The 22,232-nt window shown below is 41.8% G+C and overlaps 1 protein-coding gene across 1 annotated transcript in view; it reads right to left on the bottom strand.

Moving 5' to 3' along the window:
- Positions 1 to 22,232, bottom strand: part of LGR4 (leucine rich repeat containing G protein-coupled receptor 4) — a 347,498-nt gene that overhangs the window by 55,832 nt on the left and 269,434 nt on the right. Inside the window, exons 7-10 of the mRNA XM_086959479.1 lie at positions 11,231 to 11,299; positions 6,454 to 6,525; positions 6,269 to 6,340; positions 5 to 73 (exon numbers count right to left, since the gene is read on the bottom strand). Of these exons, the coding sequence (XP_086815605.1) occupies positions 5 to 73; positions 6,269 to 6,340; positions 6,454 to 6,525; positions 11,231 to 11,299 (282 nt within the window). The remainder of the gene's footprint in view (positions 1 to 4; positions 74 to 6,268; positions 6,341 to 6,453; positions 6,526 to 11,230; positions 11,300 to 22,232) is intronic.

The raw sequence follows: 22,232 nt of genomic DNA, 5'->3' as shown, positions 1-22,232 counted from the left end.
TTACAAGCTCTCCAGGTTAGTAGTTCCAGTTAAATTAGGAAACTGCTGCACCTTGCTTGCTCCTCGAATCACTCTAGGTTGAATAAAGGAATAATATCAGAATTGCAAATAAAACGGAGGTCTTTCCTTTTTTAAACAATGTTTATTTATTAAGGTTTCAAAAGGACATAAGGCAAATTTAAGAAAATCAGTTTGCGAAGATGTGCACCTAACATACAAACAATCAACAGAATGAACAAGCATATAAGCGCATGAGGAAATCCTGGATCACTAGGGACCGACTGACCCCTTGCGGGTGGGATGCAGTTGTTGGGGTCAAAGGGTGAGGAGGGGGTATAGAGGAATTGGTTCTGGCAGTCCCCGTCCTCAGCAAAGTTGGCCATTTATGCTATCTGAAATGTAAGTGGTGGGCCTCAAGGGGGATCATTGTGCATTGTCTAAGGCATATGTTAGGAGTCCGTGGATGTAGAATCCGAAGAGGAACTCAGTGGCAGGTCAATCAATTTAGAGAGCAATGCATCCCACCCAGAAACCATCAGTCGGCGGTGTACACCCTTGGTGTCTTCGCCAATCAATGCCATTGCCTCTGCTTTTGCTCAACCGGTGAGCAACATCTGCCAGTGATCACAACTAGGGGGATTAGTGACTTTCAGTGTATTGTGATGGTTTTCTTAGCCAATATAAGGTCCAGGTCTAAGAAGTGAAATGCAATTTTACACTGGCTTTGCCTGACATAGTTCCAGCACTCTCGTCTCCCAGAAAGAGATATTAGGAGCTCCCATGACCTATTCCAACTGCGACAGACCTGCAGTCCAATATGGTCTAAACTAAGGGCAACCCCATAGAATGGGCTTCAGGTCGGACCCTGGGGTGTTGCATCTGGTGCATATATCCAGTGTACCTGGGAAGATGAGGGATATTTGCTTGGGGACAAGTAGGCCCTATGGAGAACATAAAATTGAATCCGCTTTTAACCAGGAGTTGCGTGACACCCTATGTGGGTGGGTGAGCCCAATCCCAGTCCGTAGAGTGACCAAATTCATCCTCCTATGTCTCCAGTTTTATGGTGCCTAAATAAAGTGGAGGTCTATGCCTCAGTTCTAAAATGTATGTCTTCGAGACAGAGAGAGACACTCCCAGAAAAAGATTATTTATTGTGAATCTCGAACCTTGGACAAAAACTTGTTGATGATCCACAAAAGAGTATGCAAAGCTGGCTTGAAAAAAATCTTGTCATATCTTATGAATGCAACTAAACTGTATGCGGGTGGGGACATGCAAACACTCCCAGAAGATGCACATTGCCTTGAAAATTACAAGACAGAAAACCATGCAAATACGGGGTTATTTTATGCATCCTCGGCTGCTATAAACAGTTTTCGTGCAACAGTTCAACTTTTAAAGCACTTATATACCGAGATCAATACCTGCACCCAATCTCTAACTAGAATTAGAAAGTATGTAATTTGCTTTAAAAGGGTCTTGTGTATTGCTCAGGTTTATTATTTTGCTATTGGCTTTTAATATTTATTATTAATGTAGCATTAATCTTGTGAAACTATTTTTTAGGAATTCCAAGGTGTATTCCTTTCTCCTTTACCCTTAACTACTTATTCTCTTCCTATTTTTTTTTTAAGTTTGAGTTTATTAAGGAAACGGAAAAGAAGAAACAACAATATGATAAAATGACACAAATCTAACTCAATAAGGATAAAAGTTGTGAAATGCAATAAAACTTTGCAATCATATTACACTGGAAGGAAAAACAGAGATGCATCATAAAGTGGGGAAGGAAGGGAAAGGGAACAACACGATATGGAGCATAAGCAAATGGAGTGAACAGCATCCTATATGCTAATTAACGAGAATGTAAGCATAACAATGAAAAATTTGAAAACAGAATAATCAATAATAACGACAATAAACCATTTAAATAAGAAGGCAAGGGGGAAACTAGGGTGGCTTTCGCACATTGTTAGAAGCAGCATTCAAAGAGGCAGTCTGGGATAAATAGGTTGTCAAAGGAAGCCATAAAAGGTCTCTTTTGATGGCCAAGGAAATGGGAGAAACAACATTAGTATCCAGGCCATGATGAAAATAAACTGCATTCCGCCAATAGTGAAAAGTAACTTTGTCTGCTTGTTTCCATTTAGAGGTTATTAAATAAAATGCAATAGCTAATAATAAGTCTAAAGTGTGAAATTTTACCTTTAACCCCTTAAGTACTGCCTCGGTGCATTGGCCGACGGCAGCACTACCTCCCCAGTGCTGTGCACGACCATTGGACGTCCATTCAGCACTAGTTCCAATGGACAGCGCAGCACTGGGGAGGAATGTTTAATAGCATCTATGAGGTTAAATGCTTTATGTCAAAAACACTTATTTCTCCATTTAGGTTTTTTTTGGCAACCTCTTAAGATTAAATATTTGGGCCTATGGGTTGCTCCCTTATTAGCTGATACTCTCGAATTTAACTTCGACTATATTTTCAAAAAGCTGAATGATAATATCACTCGCTGGCACCCCCTTTTTCTCTGCTGGTGGGTTCGCTTAGACTCGTTTAAGATGATGCTCTCCCCTCTTATAATATATACTATTTCTATGCTCCCTATTCACATTCAGAGTATTATTTTTAAAAAATTGATTTGATCCTTCTTACGTTTTTATAGAAAGGTAAACGATCCCGCATAGCCCTATCCTCTTTGAAAAAAAGATAAACATAATGGAGGTCTTCGTTTTCCGGATTTCAAAATTTATTGTTGCGCTTTTTCTTTAAAGCAAATTACTAGCTGGATCTAGGCTAATCTTCCCCTTTGGTTAAACATCTAAAGTTCTTTTATTGCTCCTTTTAATTTTAAAGAAGTTCTAGCTTTTGCTTCTAATGTAGCGTCTACTCGTTCTCCCATCATATCTCATTCTCGTAAACTTTTGTTTCCTGTACTCTCCTCCTCCTATCCATCTATTTCTTCCATTTATCAACAATCTATTTGGCACAACAAATCTCTTTGAATTCGTAATCGCCCAATATACTGGAAAACATGGCATTCTCGCGGCTTGAGCTGGATCTCCCAACTTGTGTCAGATAACCACCCTATTACCTTTCCTGCTCTTCAGTCTCAATTTTCTCTACAGTCCTCCTCTCGCTATCAATGTAACCTCCTACTGCCTTCCCTTGTTCAATATCTTCAATCTTTACCTTCTACTAGTAGTTTCCCTACTTTATAGAATAATTTATCCTCCATATTAGATGCTTCCCCTAAGGCCTCTATTTTGTATAAATCTTTTCAATTTTCCACTGAAAGATTTAAGACTAAGGTTAAACTGGCATTTTATACAAGATTGGGATAAATTATGGGCAAAAATCCGTAAGACCTCTAGGATGCTAACACCACTGAAACTCTCTTTTTTATTTATCACTGTGTTTTGTTATCCCCGATGTATTTAGCGACCTTCCTACCGGACAGATCCTCTACATGTTGGTTCTGTTCCTGCCCTACTGCTGACCTAAAACACCTGTTGTTTGAATGTCCTCCATTTTCTTAACTTTTAAATGTAAACATTCCTTTTTCTCCCACTCAAATCTTTCTGGGTACTCTTTCCCCTGTATGGCACCAGCCCTCTTCACATTCCACACTTTTATATTTATTATTAGCTATTTGTTTACTTTTTATTGCATATTTTCCTTTTTGGGAAAGGCTTCTGTAACAGATTGCTGTTCCCTAACTTACTCCATTAAAAAAAAAATCTAACCCTTCTTTTAGGGCACAACTTTGTTAGTATTATCTTTAACCCTTTTTCACTTACCTGTAGTCTTCTCAATTGCACTTGTTTTTAATTTCTGGTTAACTTTTTCCAAGATTACTATATCTTGAGGTAATTAAATCAAGAAAAGGATGTCTCCATTATAAACTGTTACTCTCGAAACTACATCAGAGGCACAGGCGTCAGAACAAAGGTATTCAGTGTCTAGTGTACGGAGTAAGATGGAAGGTGGCCTTTCGTATTTCCTCTTAAATTTGTCTGTATTTAACTTTCTTGATCAAGTGATGGTTTTGATCTGAAAGTGAACCTAACCAACTGCTGGGCTAAACTGAGAAAGATGACAAGTTACATATTTTTTAAATTTAACATCAGAAAACATTAATAGGAAAGATTAATCATTGTGACGCAAAAAATCAGGAAAACGATGGATAACTATAAAGGGTACAGTTAAGGGAAGAATACAATTAAGAGTAATGAGTAAAAAAGAGAGTAATGAGGGAAATACTGTAATAAAACAGTTTTTTTTTAATCAAGCTACAAAGCAAGAGGGGAGAGAGACTCTTAGAAAAAAACAATAATTAATTACTTGGAGACCACAAGAACCATGGAAACACTTAACCAAAGTCAAATGTTGAAATCAGAACATTAAGCTAGGAAGAGGCCAACACCTCACAGGTGTAGGCTCTAATACATTATTTTAGGTTACCTTCTATCCTGCAAGCATGAGCATCTCAAGGTTTGCCCCAGGACACAAGTCCCATTAATGGGACATGTGTAGACATACTTAAATCTGAATAGGAGTACTCCTCTGCTCTTCAGATTATTTGATGCTAGTTGTTCCACAGCTGGGTTCCTAGGACACAATGGTTCATCTATCCGATCTAGCTGTACTGAGTCAGGGTGGTGGTGTTCTGAGTGAGCCATGGCACCTCAACGAACAAGTCAGAAAGAGGAGCAGAGTACTTCCCTGAAAGTGCACATTGTTGGCCCTTTTTGATGCTCCAGTACTGATCCAGTTAAATGTTGCTGCCACTAGTGAAGTGAAGAGAGCACTAAAAATGCTACCAACAAGTTTTGAAAATATTTGGGAAAGTACTCCAGTAAGCACCCTAATTGCGTCAGTAGTAATGTAGGACTTTCAACATCACAAAGTCATATGTTTCTTGGCTTGGTCTTAAGCAGACGGATAACAGCAGCACCACTTATGCCCGGACTATCAATAGAGGCATAAGGCTCTGAATTCCTTGACAACTACTGTAATTTCCAATTCTTTACTACAAGTCTAAACCCTCAAGCAATGCATACAGTTGGAGTCTTGAGACAGCAGCACTGTATTTATCCACACCAATTGTGAAGATGACAGCATACTGAAAGTTCACCATGAAAACGTACTGGCTCATTTTTCAGAGTAAGACAGAGCAATAAATAACAAACCTCCCCGGGATATGGCCAATCTTTATAATGTGCAGCTGTGCCAGTGAAAGCAGTTTGTTTAGTCTGGCACATGCCCCACTGTGACTGGCAGCTAAATAAAACCAGAACGGCGACACCCCAAACACTAAACGATAGAGGCTATTATAAAAAATACTATGCTGCTAAATGGCCATTGAAAGTAGAGAAATCTCGTCAAATAACAGACTGCTGAGGTCGATTGAGTGGGATGTCTGATGTGCAAATCCAGCCAAACAGATAATGAGTAAAATCCAAGGGTCCACTGAGGAAGAACAATTATTCGGGCTAAGCAATCTCAGGTCAACTAAGCGAACCAATCTTTGCTCACAATGTGTCATAGGTGGACTACCTATAAAATATCAGGTAATATCAGTTATGAGGCTCTCAACTGCACATAGTGTTTTAAAACCAAGGAAGCATCTGAGTGGTGACGACTGAACCGGGAAAGGTGGTCTACCTCCCAGTTCCATCATCCGCCGAATAGTAAACCAAAGGCATATAACTGGCAGAGTATTATCCCCTAAACTGGACAGTCCTTAATGTTTTGTTGCCTCAGACAAAAAAAATGACTAACTACATTAAAACCTCATGCGGTACCAAAGCAAACAGTTGTCACCCAAAGTATACTACACACCTCACCAAATCTTGCTTCACTAAACCATGAGAATACCAGAAGCTACACAGCACCACACCATACCACATCCCACCCACACAAGCCACACAGCTCTATAGCTGTATAATTAGAAAATGTTGCTATTTCATCATCACTAACACTTCAGGTCAGGCAACGGACAACCTTTCAAACGCAGTATAAACATTAAATGACAAAAGTCCTGTGTGACATGCACTCATGCACATAGAACACCATTACTAAACAATATAGCGAACAGTCCAATCTACACTTCACTGGCGAAACACAATGGCACCAGGCCACCATGACTCCTGTCATTCAGAAACAAAAGATGCACACAGAGCACCTGCCAAGATTTCAAATGCTGTTATCAGAAGTTAATAGAACGTACATTTGTGCACATAATGCTGCTAGCGTACTTACAGGGAGTGAAGCTCGGACAGGTCCTGGAACGCTTTATTCCCCACAAAGGAAAGGGGGTTATCATACAGATGTCTGAAATGTGAACAAAGAAAATCTGTTAGCTTTCTGCTCACTAGTCGTACCTGGCACGCTATTGTGAAAATAGAGCACTTTCAACACACTTTCATAGTAGTTGTGCAACTCACATTGTCCTCAAAAGTGGGGTTCCATCAAATGCTTTATCGGGGATGACTGAAATGTCATTGCTGTGAAATCCTCTGAAAAATAAAAAAAACACGATTTACAACTGCACAGCTGAAAGCTTGTAAAATTGGTGTGCATTACTATGTACAATGGCTAAAATATAATCAGAAACATCTGGAAAACCAATCGACATCACTAGCATAAAAGGAACAAGGAGTGTTAAAGAAATATGCTTTTGTACTTTCATTTCATTCATGGAAGTCATTACCATTAATCAAACTTCTCTTTAAAAATCGATCAGCAATACTGATAAAGGAACATGTGGGCAAAATAAGGACCCTAAAAAGAAACAAACATCTTCATACGAAGTGCATTTCGGTAGCCTTTCAGAAATCAAATAAGCAGTGGCATAATGAAATGTGAACCTTGTTTAATTGAGTGTTGGAACACTTTGATAAGAGTTTTGTAATATTGCACTGAATTGTGACTTTTTGCCAAAGAAAAATAAAACATACAGAAAGATAGAGCCACAATATGAAAGTAATTCATACTATGGCCTAAACACCAAGAGGAAAACGTCTCGCAACTATTCGCATACATCAAAATGAACCACACGTGTAGCCACAAGGACCACCGTAGTCACAGCCTGGGAGAAAGATCAGATAGGAAGCAGATATCAGTCTTCAGACTTGCAGACACCAATTGAAGTTGAATAGGAGGGACATATTGAGTTCTATAAGATCTTGCTACCAGGGCCATTTCTCCTGATTTGGTAACATCAATTGCATGGTTGCTCAGTGAAACCTCTATTTCCTCAACAACAGACCAAGTATCACATTTGGGAGGATCCGTAAAGATTCTAGTGCTCGGGTTCAGTAGCACCTCAGGGTCCACTACAAGGATTTAAATCTAAAGAGTGCCAGAGAAAGAAGGAAAAATACCCAAACCCATTAGGTCTAGTAGGCACCGTAAATAGCTTGGAAATCAACTCCTAGCTGGAAAAGTACTGCTATCTACCATGTCGTGTCCAACATTACTCTGATGAAATGAAGTCAATTGCAAGACACCAAAGAAGTTTTTTTTACCATATCCAGTTAGATTCCCATCTTGTGCAGTTCAGTACTACAGATAGGGTTAGGAAGACTCCTACAGTTTTCTACTATATATATATATATATATATATATATATATATATATATATATATATATATATATATATATATATATATATATTAAAGCGTTAAAGGAGTTTTTCAAGGTGTGACCAACTTTCTTCCCTCGGGAAAAAAACTGTTTAAATACATATTGGCTTGGTTCTGCCGAAGGTCAAGCACCGCCACAAGAGCGCCGTGAATCTCCCGCCTTGAACCATATTGTTGAACGGGAAGCCGCATAGGGAGATTGGCGCCACCGAGGACTGAATCTCGGCATTGGTGAGGATGTCCGTTTCAAACGCAAACTGACCCACGAAAACTCGCTGCCACAACGGAGGAGCATTTCCAACAACAAGCGCCTACATTGTACAAAGCGGCAAAGCGCTCCACCCACTGGAGGGTTCTAAAATAAAACAGCCCTTTTGAATTGCAGTTCCGGATGGGTGTCCAAAATCAGCAACATCATCTAAAATAACACCGAGTTGGACACGTAATTCATGAAAGAAGACCTTAAAATAACACCGGACTGCACACTCAAAAGGTCTGGAAGTGATACGCAACCACAAGTCCCACAACACATTTCGAAACGGAAGTGATTCCTCAAATAAAGGCCACTGGAGGCGAACGAAATGGATGCTCCAACATCGAACTGTGGAGTTGCGTGAAACAGGTCTAAGAGCGAGGCTTACCCTTTGAGGAAGTTCCAGGTGGAACGAAACATGTCAGGACTCAGCCTCAAGTCGCTTGTTTTTCCAATCAATAAAGCAGCGTTAAAGGAGTTTTTCAAGGTGTGACCAACTTTCTTCCCTCGGGAAAAAAACTGTTTAAATACATATCGGCTTGGTTCTGCCGAAGGTCAAGCACCGCCACAAGAGCGCCGTGAATCTCCCGCCTTAAACCATATTGTTGAACGGGAAGCCGCATAGGGAGATTGGCGCCACCGAGGACTGAATCTCGGCATTGGTGAGGATGTCAGTTTCAAACGCAAACTGACCCACGAAAACTCGCTGCCACAACGGAGGAGCATTTCCAACAACAAGCGCCTACATTGTACAAAGCGGCAAAGCGCTCCACCCACTGGAGGGTTCTAAAATAAAACAGCCCTTTTGAATTGCAGTTCCGGATGGGTGTCCAAAATCAGCAACATCATCTAAAATAACACCGAGTTGGACACGTAATTCATGAAAGAAGACCTTAAAATAACACCGGACTGCACACTCAAAAGGTCTGGAACTGATACGCAACCACAAGTCCCACAACACATTTCGAAACGGAAGTGATTCCTCAAATAAAGGCCACTGGAGGCGAACGAAATGGATGCTGCAACATCGAACTGTGGAGTTGCGTGAAACAGGTCTAAGAGCGAGGCTTACCCTTTGAGGAAGTTCCAGGTGGAACGAAACATGTCAGGACTCAGCCTCAAGTCGCTTGTTTTTCCAATCAATAAAGCAGCGTTAAAGGAGTTTTTCAAGGTGTGACCAACTTTCTTCCCTCGGAAAAAAACTGTTTAAATATATATATATATATATATATATAATTAAATCCTACACTTCAGAAATGTTACTCCGTTACCCGACATGGCCAGAAGTAGTTGCCATTCAAAAAAATTCAAAATCACAATTGTCATTTGTAAACAATGTGTAATTTGCAGATATAATAACTCCTGAGTAGTCATCGTATGTGAAATTATTCTATGCTCAAAAAGGTTGACAACTTAAGTTAGCCCTCAGTGGGTTTTTATAGCATGAATAAAAAGTCAAAACAGGCAGTCATATAAGGCGTATGTCCACTTGAAACCGAAACTTTAATGGGTTAATGAAAAGGGACTGATAAAATGGTTTAGAGTCTGATAGCCCAATGAACAGAGATGTTGAAAAATGGTTGTATTAGTTATTAACTGTGGGACACTAGTTGGTGATTTGGAAGTATCCAATTAGACAGGTGTATCTCTTTCAAAAGGGCTGTATTTCCGAAAAAGCTGGCCAGACTGAAGAAATATCTATCCTTCAGCTGTCTCTTAAACAGATACATTTTAACCAATACATAGAATAGAATATTTCACAGAGCTAAAGCGTTAGTCCGTCCCTCTGATGCCAGGTTTGACTGGTTCGTAGAGATAAATAAACTGAAAGAATGCAATATTATTTCTTGTCAAAAACCAGGAATCTCTGAAACAACTGCAAAGTGAACTGAAAAACTACTGGCAACAGAAGTGGTTTTATTTCTAAATACCTTTCAGTAGATTAAAGTAATTGTAGATAATTTTAAATAAAGTCCCAGAAAAAATAAAATGTTATACATTTAAGAGAGGACTACATATAAAACGTAAAAGTACATGTCCTACTTTTTCAACACACTGCACCCTGCCCTCTCGGCTGTTCAGGGCCTACCCTAGGGGTGACTTGTATGTATTAATTAGGAAGGTTGGGGACTGGCGCAAAGTTTATTTTGCCAGGTCGAAATGGCAGTTTTAAAACTGCACACACATACTGCAATGGCAGGCCTGAGGCATGTTTGGAAAAGCTACTTTAGTGGGTTGCACAATAAGTGCTGCTAATAGCATTCAATTTACAGTCACTAGGTGAATCCAGTACTACTTACTAAGAACTACAAGTACATTATGGGAGATGTGTGGCGCCTCGGCCAGGGCGACTGACGCTGGAATCTGGGGATCAGGGTTCGATTCCTGAAGCTGGCGACATATTAGCCCAGCACCATGTGACTCTGGGCAATAGCTTGCTTAATCTTCCCAAAGGCCCCCAGCGCCTGGAGACCCTTATGGGTGATTGTTCGCGCTTTACAAATGTGGATTATTAATATTATTATTATTAAATATGCCAAATAGCTGTAAGCCATTTCTACCATGTTTAGAAGAGAGCATCAGTACTTTAGCACTGGTTAGCAGTGGTAAAGTACGTAGAGTCCTAAAAGCCAATAAAAACTTTGGACAACTTTGTCACCCCTAGGGTAGGCCCCGAACAGCCCAGAGGGCAGGATGCAGTGTGTCGAAAAAGTAGGACATGTACTTTTACGTTTTATAACAGGAGGGTGAAGGCAAAATGTTTAGGAATGACACACAGTAGGAGCTCCACATCCTAGAATTTGTGGGGTATGGTGGGGGGATTAGGAACAGGTGTCAGTTACGTGTAGGCATCTCCGCGGCCCCAGTTATTCGCACATCCATACGGAGGTTAAAGTTTTTCTGACCTTGGAATATATCAGTAGAAAAAGAATTTAAGATAAGTCTCTCTTAAAAATAAATCTTGCGCAAGCATTTTGTGATGTAATGGTGCATACAATTTCACAGTTTGAAAGATTTGGGAATTAGTGCGCACATTTTTCTGCAGGTTTTGCTTCAGGGAAAATAACATTGCCGGCTGGATATATAAAAATAAACCAATTTTAATTAGAATTCCTTTTATGACATAAACACACAAAACACACAATTACTCTGCCGAGTTAGCACATTGCAACTTTTTGATCGAAAATGCTGCCGATGTGGTTTTAAAAACTCGGCAATTGGTTCAAGTGAACGGTTACCTCAGTACTGAACGCCTCAAAATTATAAATGCATTAAACGTGTGGTGGGGACAGAGATTGGAAAAAGTGATATGGTTATACTCACAGCTCTTTTAAATTGGAAAGGGCTTTGATGGCTTCGGGGAATTCCACCAGGTTATTATAGTTAAGGTCCCTGCAAGGAACAGCAAACAGGGTTATGAAATATTCAATATCAGCATAACACGTGTTCTACCATTTTTCAGCTCGAGCTATCAATTGAAACATAAAAAAGAACACATTTACAACGTGCTAGAAAACAGGAGTGATAACTCAGCCAAATTGTCAGACCAGTCTAAATGGAAAACAAGAGCATAGGAATGCAGCCAAGAAGGTTAGGATGCAGACGAGCCTGCGCCCGCGTGGAACGACGCTTCTTTGTGGGGTGGGCAGAGATTGTGCTTTACACGTTCAGCGAGCAGGTAGTCAGGCCCGTGGTGCGTGTTTTCAACTCTCCTGTTGGCAATGGGGCCCCCAGCACACCCACTGGGGGTCAGACTCACGGAGGTCGCTGAACTCCATTCACAGTCTTGCCTCGGCAGGCAGCCGGTGGTCGACCCGCTGTGTCAAACGTAACCATGGCACGTCCGCAGCTGTGGGTCCTCAGTCCTTAAAAGTCAAGCGTCTGTACAACTACAACAAATACATTTGCATTTCTGCAGATCATGTCCCCCGAGGACAAAGATCGCTAATTTAGATGCTTCTCTGGGGCAGGTCATCGTATGGAGGGAGCAGGAGGAGCAAGCATCGAGAACAGTCACAGAAACAGAGACGGCTGGGATTAACTAGATATATGGGGATGGGTGGGGGGGAGGGGGAGGTAGAAGACAGCTAAACCTTGAAATATGTGGAAAGGTGCTGTAAGCAGAGGGTGATGTCAAGGGTGGAAAATGAAACATCTAGTTTTGAAAAGAAGTCCATAATGTTGAGACGATTCCACCACTAAAGCTTTTGTAGCTACTTCCACTGAGGAGCTACACAGAGCTAGAAAACTGTGCAAGGTAGCTCCGCACCCCATGTCAGATTCTCTAGGCTAACTGCCAATGCTTTCAATATCGAACAATGCATTTGAAGAATTTGTAGATGCAATGTCCAGTATGGCAGCAACAGACATGTTGCTGCCTAACTTTGCTATCATGATTAGAAGATGAGTTTGTCTTAGCCTTCAATGAATAGGTGAGCTGAAAGTTAGGAAGTGAACTATGTCAAGGCACCGAGAAAGGAGGTGGGAGGAGGCATGAGCTTCAATTCATATCAATAGGGTCAGCATGACCAATAGAGAGCAGTAAGGAGTGTGTGCAACTGGTTTCCTTGTTTTCGTCATAATCCAGCATTTTATTATTAAATGAGAGGTGGGAGCGGTATCATGACAGCTCTAGTAACCAGCCTTGCATGGCTATCCCAGCTTCACAAGAAAACCCTCAGACCCTATTGCTGGTTTTGTGGCCAGCTGTGCTACAAGGCAACAATGTTCTTTTAAATTGGTTTCGATTACCAGTTCTGCTAAGATTTCTGCGAAATTGTAATTGTTTTACAAATCCTCTGTGTTTGCAGGTTATATTTGTGAAATCATCAGGTCAGACTAGGAAACTGCTCGGGTGCAGCCCCTCATATCACGCGCCCCATTCTCTCGCATTGTCATTTCAAAGTGGAGTTCTCTCAATTTCATGCTTACCAAGTACGGAGTGCTCTTCTTGAGCAACTGTTGAGGTTTGCGCAAAATAGAATAAGAAGCACACACATTTCCTCCGATCAGCAATAGATTCCATACAAGGTTAAATGGTACAGGCACACAGATGTTTTCTAGCGTCAATTAGTATTTCTTTTTAAATCTCGAAACACATCTAAGCTGTCCAAAATGCCATTTAACTCACTTTATTTTCATGTTAACCTTCGGCGTATCACTTATTCGGCAGAAACACTCCAGTGAACTCCCCTAAACCCTGGAACTCCCTCCCGATGAGCATCAGAAGCATCCACAACCATGCAGCATTCCGTAAGGCTAGAACAACGTATCTTTTACCTAAGTAATCTACTCCCCGCCTGCTTCTGCTCTGCCCCTCTGTCTGACTGAGATCAGCACTGGGGGCCCCTTTGCTGGGGCAGACAAGCACTATACACAAATTAGAACATAACATAACAGTGTGCCAACAGGTATACGCAAACAGAAGAACCCAATGTAAATAACTCATTCATCCCATCAACAGAGTTCTCTTCGCCAGTTTGAGGTTCCGCAGGCAGTTTGGACTGAAAAGTTAGAGTCACAACTTCCCGAGTCATCCCATAGCCCGAAGTTACAAAGTGCGTCAGGGGACCATATGCATGAAAGAGCATTCACCGGAAGGCCTGGCAGGAGTACCGGCAGACACCAACATGAAGAAGGTGCGTGAAATCACAGAACGTGCCCTCTAGCGTTGTCTTTATGTTTATTGTTTGCCTAGTTACAATGGCTGTCCTCTGCAAACAGATCCCCAAGGAAGAATGGATGGTGGCCGGTGAGGAAAGAATGCAATTCCAGTGCGTGCCTCAATGCATTTGCTGGGGATTAACCTTTTGACCAGTGCAAGAATCCTCCAAGGCCTTCTTTAGGTGCATGAACATCTGTAAACAAGAGAGAAAGGGAGAGCAATCCCATTGTTGCAATCTGATGTGCAAACTTTCAGGGTGGAGGATGGGAATCTGTCGAAACCCTGCAGAGCCCCGAGACAATCCAAACAAGCCTCAGCTCACTCAAGGATCCCAGGGCCTGGTGTCACACGCTCGGCTTCCTTTGTAAAACCTCGACTGAATGTCAAGGAGTGTCACTTCCTGCCTGCCTGGGAGGGAGGAACTTGTTTATTTTAAAGAACATTCCGATCCAACACCCACCATTCATTTGATGTTCTTCTGAATCGCCCTAAACTTTAACCTCGACATCCACTTAAATCCACCGCAAACTGCATCTGCCCCCAATCCGGCTGCCTCTGCACTCATTTTGCAGTTTATCTCTATAAACTGGATTGTGAGATTTTTCCATGCCCATACACACTGAAGAATTGCAACATTATTTAGCCTTCCATTTCTACAGGGGGTGCACAGGTACCTGATTTTCTCTTGCCGTGAAGAAGCAACGAACAAGCAGTGCAACTGCAATCCGCAGCTTATATTTTGGGACGTCTCAATTATTGGAAATGTCCATATTTCCGCTGTGCACGGCTTTCCAAGCTTAAACAAGCATTTGCAATGCAATAGATCTCGCATTTACACTACTTTGAGCTATTGGCATTGTAAATGACAATGCCTTTTATTTATGTTTTTAAAACCAAAACATAAATATAAGGCATTGTCATTTAAAATGCCAATAGCTCAAACTCGGGTAAATGCGAGACCTATTGCATTGCAGATGCTTGTTAAACTCAGTAACACTGTCTGGGAATTGATATGACCTCATTAGTACTATTTTAATACCCACATAGAGCAACACGAAACAAAAAGGTCCAGCTTTGCTAAGGGCCTTTCACTGCACAGCAACACGTGTCACTGGATTTTTAGTAACTTTTGAACCCTTTGAGCTAGAAACAAAACATTTTTTGATTCAAATCTGCAGATTATGTGCAGACAGTGGATTATGTGGCAAAAGCGGCAAGGCTATAATTATGTGGAAAATCGCCACATCTGCCGATCACATAATTCCAGTGGCTTATAGCAGACCTCAACAATCAAAGATGCTTTCACCAGCCTTCCAGCCACTTGCGCTCGTCCAGACTCCTACTTGCACACAAGCCACACATAGGGAAAAACAGATCTGGCAGGCGTGCCTTCTCCCACATCGCTCCTAAAGTGTGGAACGATTTGCCACTACACATAACAACCTACTCTGAAAACCAAGCTTTTCGAGCCAAGTAGTCCCACTGTGTCAAGGGCTTGGCTAGACTCAAACCCCGGCTACAAGATACCCTCCTGGGAGACAATGAGCGCTACAAACCTGCCGGGCAGGGCTGCAGTACAATTAATAGGGCAAAGTCTACATTTCTTTAAATAGAACAATGCCTAAACGCCGTAGCATGAAAATAAATAACGTCAGGACAGAATGCGGAGTTCTAGACGCACCGAATGGGCAGCCCATGCACCACTTTAAGCAGAGCATTTCTGAGGGGCAGCTGTACTTTTAATGGGGCAGAGGACGTTTACCGAAATGACAGGCTAGAGCTGTGTGACACCACCTACCGGTGCACACGAGTACTGCTTTAAAGTTTCCAGGTAAAGTCTCACCTCTAGGAAATATTACCTAAAGATAGTAATCTGTGGTTAGAAGTATCTATAAGAAACGGATCACTTTGATGAGAGGAGAAACGAGACCTGGTAACAGTGACAGAACAGACCAAGATGAGAGGTGGCCGAAGACAAATTGGGGACAAACAGTGGCACAGAACAGACACATGTAACATGGGAAAGGAGATTTAAGTCACTTGGGACAGAGAGTGACGCACCTGGGCTAAGTGACTAATAAAGACAGTTAAACTAAGGGACACGAAAAAGAACAGCGACACCAGGAGCCCTACAATAGAGGTAGAGGGACACAAGGGGTCAGAAAGAGGGAGATTATACAGTGGGGCAGAATACAACAGCGCGACATGGGACACACATTGGAAAAGTGACGAAGAAGAGACACCTTGGGATACAAACTGACAGGGAGGAGACACTCAGAATAGAGAGACACCAGGGGTGGGACACGGGGAATACAATCAGTGGAGCAGTAGAGGGCAGACTATAACAGAACAGAGACACAAACCTGAAGACATCCTGACAGAAGTAGAGATTAGCACACAATTTGTTGGATAGAAATAACAATAGATGATTCAACTAGAATCTTTCATCAGTCTTCCAGTTCTTTCGAAAAGGGTGGCTGTATTCCTTATTTATTGCACAGTGCAAAGCGGCCCAGTGGACATTAATGTTTGCGTCCTCCGTACAGAAAGGCATTAAGGGCACTTTGTACCACCAATGTGTAAAGTTTGATGTACGCGATTGCCACGCTCGCAGCTTGCGACTTTTACATAGCCTGAGTTGGCTCTGAACGGGCGCGAGAGACTGACTCACTCGGCACAGCATTAAGCGGCTGCACGCCCCGCCCCTCGTTAAGCGGGCGGCTCCACAAAGACATAATAAGCGATGCAGAGTATTCACGGAGTATGTTTGAAGGAAATGGTGTTGTCTATCCAGCCCCGTCTGTATGCGAGCCTAAGAGCCCAGCCCTGGCGAGAAATACAGTCTCAGAGCCATGTTGAATGGGATTAGTGCTGGTAAGCTAAGTAAAATAAACCCAACTTTACTACGCAGCAGCTGGTCTGTGGCGCAACCCGTGGGTTAAGAGCCACCCAGCCTCTACCGCGTTGTGTCCTGTTCCCATCATCCTTGAGTCTAGGCGCGCGCAGTCTTATCTCCCCGGTTTGCTGTGCGCGCTCTTTGCAGCTGTGACCGCTGTCAGTGTGACAAGTGCCCTCCCACCTGTGGAGAGAAGATGCCCAACGGGATTACCTGCTGAGGGAGGTCGCCAAGTCACACTCTGGCAGCGCCGAGGTCTTTGCTCCTTCCACAGCCCGAGTAGGTGGCCGTAGCTGAAACCTTAAGCACGAGTTTGGGTCTGTGGGGAGGGTCCTTTCTGATGTCAGACCCGGTAGTAATTAAACAAGTCAGGGAAGCCACGCGTGACGGAGCCTGTAGCCGGGCGGGTGGGTGGGTGGGTGGGTGGGTGGGTGGGTGGGTGGTGCTTAGTTGTAGGGGTGTGTGTGTGTCTGTGCGCGTGTGTGTCTATGCAGTGTGTGTGTGTGTGTGTGTGTGTGTGTGTGTGTGTGTGCGCATGTGTGCGCGTGTCTGCGTGTTTGTGCGCATGCGTGAGTGTGGCTGTGTGTGCGCGCGCGCGATTGAGAGAGGCGTGAGGCTGACTTACTGTGAATGTGAGACAGGAGATGTGCACGGCGCCGGGCTGTCCGTGCGCGCCCACGAGGTGAAAGCGCCGAGGGTCTTGCGCGTGCAAATCCCCTGTCTCACATTCCCAGAAGTGGATGACAATAGATGCTTCGCTGGACGCAGTGCTTCGCAATGCTACACCAGCTCGACCTAAAAAGGAGCAAACACGCTAGCAAATAAATATTTAATTCCTCTAATTAACGATCATGTTTAATGCTCAGTTTGTTCACAGCATCTCAATTCAAATAACTGACTAATAACCACCACTCAAATTACTTTTGTATTTCCCTATACTAATTCACCACTAATCCTGTATGGGTTCCGGAGTCGCGTGCTACTCGCCAAAAAAGCGCTTCAACACTCCATCAGGGGTAACAAGCGCTATATAAATGCAAACCTTTTTCCCTCTACCATCCCTCCCCTACCCTTCTCAATCAAAATAACTGAACAACATATCCACCACTCAAATTACTTTCATATTTTACTATACTAAATTAACACTATTCCTTTATGGGTTCCAGAGTAGCGTGCTAGTCATCCAAAAAATCACTTCAACACCCCATCAGGGATAAAAAGCACTATATAAATGCAAACCTTTTTCCCTCTACTATCCCTCCACTATCCTTCTGAATCCAAATAACTGACTAACTAACCAATCCACCTCTCAAATTACTTTCATATTTCACTATACTAAGTCAACACTAATCCTTTATGGGTTCCGGAGTAGCATGCTACTCGCCGAAAAAGCGCTTGGACGCCTCGTCAGGGGTAGTAAGCGCTATATTAATACAATTACAATACAATAGTTCACACTGTGACTCTGGACTGCCCCAAAACGTATGCACTTCGGACCATTTATACAGAATGTAGGTGTTGCGATTACCAAATCGAATCGCAACAAGGAAATTTCAATACCTAATCGATAAAATAAAGATTTCATACATAGCAATTTCAAATGGGTTCCCAAATAGATTTACCTCATGAATAATAATTAGGTAGGTTGCAATTTACAGCCCATTAGGAATCGCTGCCATCACAGGGATGGTGGCCTGCTGAGGTCAGCAGACCACCATGTCTGTAATTTATTTTTAATAAAGCAATTTTTTTCTTTAAATGCAAGCCATTTTCCTTAAAAAAGGGGATACATTTAAAAAAAAGAAAATTCAACTTTAAAGTTTGCATTTTTTTTAAAGAGTAGGCAGTGGCATGTTGGTCTACTGCTTGCTCTTAAAAAATATTTTTTTCAAAATTCATAAAGGGAAAGGGGTCCCATAGGGACCAGTTTCCATATTTGAATGGTTACCACCATTGTTGGGGTATCGGTAAAAAATAAATGTTTTGTGATCGTAATTCAGTTGCAAAACATTCATATATAGCACTGAAATTCGGTATCTGGAAGAGATGCCATAAACACGCCCCTTCCAAATATCAAATCGCTAAACACAGATTGTGATTTGGTAACAAATTGCAATTTATGTTTTGCACAACGGAAATGCAGTTCTGCGGTCGGAAACGGCCAGATTCTGCAAACTTAACTGTGTGCGACCTTAAAAATGCTTTCGTACGTATGGCCCTTGGCTTCTTTTATGCAAACTAAGCATGTCACATTGGAGCCACTGCAGAAGACTGCATTCATCAGTCATCTTTTTCGCTTTTCTTATGCATTATGCTTGGAGCTGTGTTGTCATCCTGCATCCAAGCCTCTTGGGCATTGTATGACTGCCCACCAGTTGATGGTGTTGTCTCTGTTACTGTGTTATTGCCTCTATTGAATTCCTGTTCTTTGGCCATCTGCTGTTGTCCTCCTGTCTCTATGTATTTGTGTTTTTCTCAATGTGCTTCAAAATCAGATCCTGGACTACCAAGTCTCGACAATAGGTACACTCTTCCAGCCACAAGTACCTAGGACCCTGGAGACACCTTGACGTTACCGCTCATATCCAGTTATGGCACAGCTCATCAGCCACATTGTTTGAGGGTGTTGGATATTCTGATTAAACAGCATATGTGTCGATTCCAAAAGGGAGAGGAGTGCTTATGTTCAAATACCATTGCTATTTTACAGAAAACATCAGGCTCACTTGAGCACTCAATACATGCAATCTGTATTGACCCAATGGTCACAGGTAAAGATCCTGGAAGGACCACCTAGCCATTTAATTTTTTCGAGGTTGATTAAACGAGGCTGCCTGTGTTGGGTAACAAGAAAAATATGGTACATAATGAGCAAAAAGTCTGAGGTGAATGTGTGCCTTATAAATATATGTTACGTTGGAAATCATAAAACTACTTAATTCTATATTCAGACTTCTGTACATGATATTGGCTTTGCCCATTGTGCTCCAGCAAAAACCATCAAATCCAATTAAAAAAGAATTCTGTGTTGGATCATTCAGTACAAAGCTTCTACAGTGTGACACAAGATGCTATACAAAATTAACACAGGAAGGTGGATTACGTTTCCCTAATGTAGACAAGCATATTGGCTACAAAACTAATATCAATTTTGGATTGTTGACATAGTTGGGGAAAAAGGTGTCACTACAAATTGAACAGGAATCTGCTGTAACCCGGTAGCACCATGATTTCTGGCAAGGTGGCCAAATGAGTCACCACTATCTCTCATTTCACTGAAGTTACTTTAATTAATATAATGCACTACACAAGAAAAGTCCCACTTTATATGCCTCTTCTATGACACTGATGGTATATAATCTTGATTTGTTCGAGTTGCATTGATTATATATTTTCTAAACGGGCACCTGGTAACCTACCAATCCTGGGTGACCTGACCACAGGAATGATGCCTTAAACTTAACGTACAAACTACTAACAAGTATCAACTTACATGAATAAAACTGAAAACAAATTGTGTGGATTTCTGTTGGAGAACTTACAGCCAGTAGGAACAACGCTTTTGACCAGATTTTGGCAATACATTCACACACATACACAGCAGTGGTACTCCCTCTGAATCAACTGGCACTACTCCAGGAGGGAGGATAATGGGTACCCACTTTCAAACCTGTCAAGTATCTTGATATCCCCACTTGCTATTAGCAGGCCATTTGATTTTGCTGACAGCCCATGCAATTTCTCCCATGGCCCAAGATAACTTGACTAGGTTTGACAAAGTTTGGGATTCTTTTGCAACAGATATGTAAAGGGCTTTGTCTATTGGCCGATTTGCAACTATTATCTTGATACAAAGCTCTACAATGTGTAGTATAAACAGCCTTAACTAGCAAAAAGTAACTCATAGTTAAGACCCCGTTCAAAAGTATATGATCAACAAAGGAGTTGACAATATGCAGGTATTCTTCAGTTTAGAATGAATATCCAGGGTTGGGTCTTGGGTCCCCCCTCAAGTGAATGGCCAGTTTCAACTGATGACCTATCTAATACAGATGTTATGAGATATTCTAATCTTTTTGTGGCATTAAAACTTAAACTAAGGACGAAGGTCCTGATCAGTGTGCTCGGAGGCTAAGCTTATGTAGGCTGACATCTCATCCATAATGACCAACAACAGTTGTTTGATTTAGTTGATTTTGGTTCTTATTGTTGAACTGCTTTGGAGTTCATTCTGGATGTGTTGGAAAATGACTCCTAAATTGTTCCTGGACAAACCTTGACTTCTTCCCGCTCATGGACTTCTAACAAGCACAATGTCATTTATTAATTCCACAACTGCTGCTTTTAGAATGCTACTCTTAAGAACCACTGTCTGTGTACCCCAATACTCTTATTGGACTACTTTACCCGATGCTATTGTGCTAATAATAATTTTACTGTAGGCAATACCTGTACGTACTGGTTGATGTCCCCCGAGGTCCACTTATCTCTCAGAATTTATAGGTTTGTTTGCACTTTGCTGGCAATATAAAGAAAACCTGCAAACATCTCCCACGTGTTTGCACAATGTAAAGCTGAACAGCAGTGGCCACACTTAACACTGTTTGGGTAACATTTTTAAATGATACCCAAAGAAACTACACATATGCCAGAATATTCAATTGAACACAAAAACATTACATAAGTACTATTTCACTAGGTGAGTGTCTTCAAACCCACTAATATACCATGAATGCTGGACAGGGTTGGGCTCTACAGTATTGGCCCAGTTTCTTCTTATGGATAGTAAACAGCATAATGTAACATTAAAAGGTAACTTAACACACCAAGCTGGCCAAGCGTGTTTGCAGATGGTATCAGCAAGGCGTGTTTGAATTAGGTGACGAGGCGTCTTTAGCTGCTGTGACCGTTTTCCATTACAATTCTTTACTATACAGAACACAGATTGAGAGCCAGGTGCACCTCGCCTGCCACAGATTCACCCGGAAGCATGTAAAAAAAAAAAAAACGACTGTTGCACACCCGATTAACAAAATCTGGAATCAAGTGCTTTTTTGGTACATAGCAGCCTGAGACCACCTAGATTAAACAAAATCGAGTATCAGATTTCATAGTGTATAAACTTTCAATTAATGAATTGCTTTGTTGATGGCATGGGAGAATTACATAGTTAGAGATCTTAGATGCATTATGTTGCCATTTTTTTTATTTAGCCCAGCAGAATGCCATAGAAAACTGGCATAACATACATCCTACAGTGATAAATAAGTCCGATTGTCTCTGCAGAATGTATTTTCCAACACTTTTCTATGGCATTCTGCTGGGCTGAACTAAACAATGCCACTGAGGTGGTTTGACTAGATCAGTTTGTTTTAGAGGTAACTCAAGCTCCGCAGAGATCTAAATAGTGCCAGGTCAGGCGAAACTGTTGCCCAATACATATTTAGATAGTAATTAGGTCAGAGAGACCAATATAGTTCATTGACATCTTTGTAGTGCTTTACTCAGACCTAACCTCTGTCTTGAAGGGATCTGTAGTGTTAAGGTTAAAGGTAACCCCAGCTGGAGAGACATCCATGCAATGCTGAGTCCAAAGGTCATTTCTGCCCTTAAAGAGATCTACTCAGTGTTTGTCAAAAGTAAAGTGGCCTCAAGATCTGCATAGTGTTTTGGAGAGAGGTAGCCTCTGACCCATGGAGCTCTATATAGTTTTCAAGTCTGGATAAATATTTATGTGGATGAGAGAACACCAGCTTGAAGTCACA

This window comes from Lissotriton vulgaris, chromosome 2_2 (genome assembly GCF_964263255.1).
Source record: "Lissotriton vulgaris chromosome 2_2, aLisVul1.2, whole genome shotgun sequence".
Classification (NCBI taxonomy): Eukaryota; Metazoa; Chordata; class Amphibia; order Caudata; family Salamandridae; genus Lissotriton; species Lissotriton vulgaris.
This window is presented reverse-complemented; position numbering and strand designations above follow the sequence as displayed.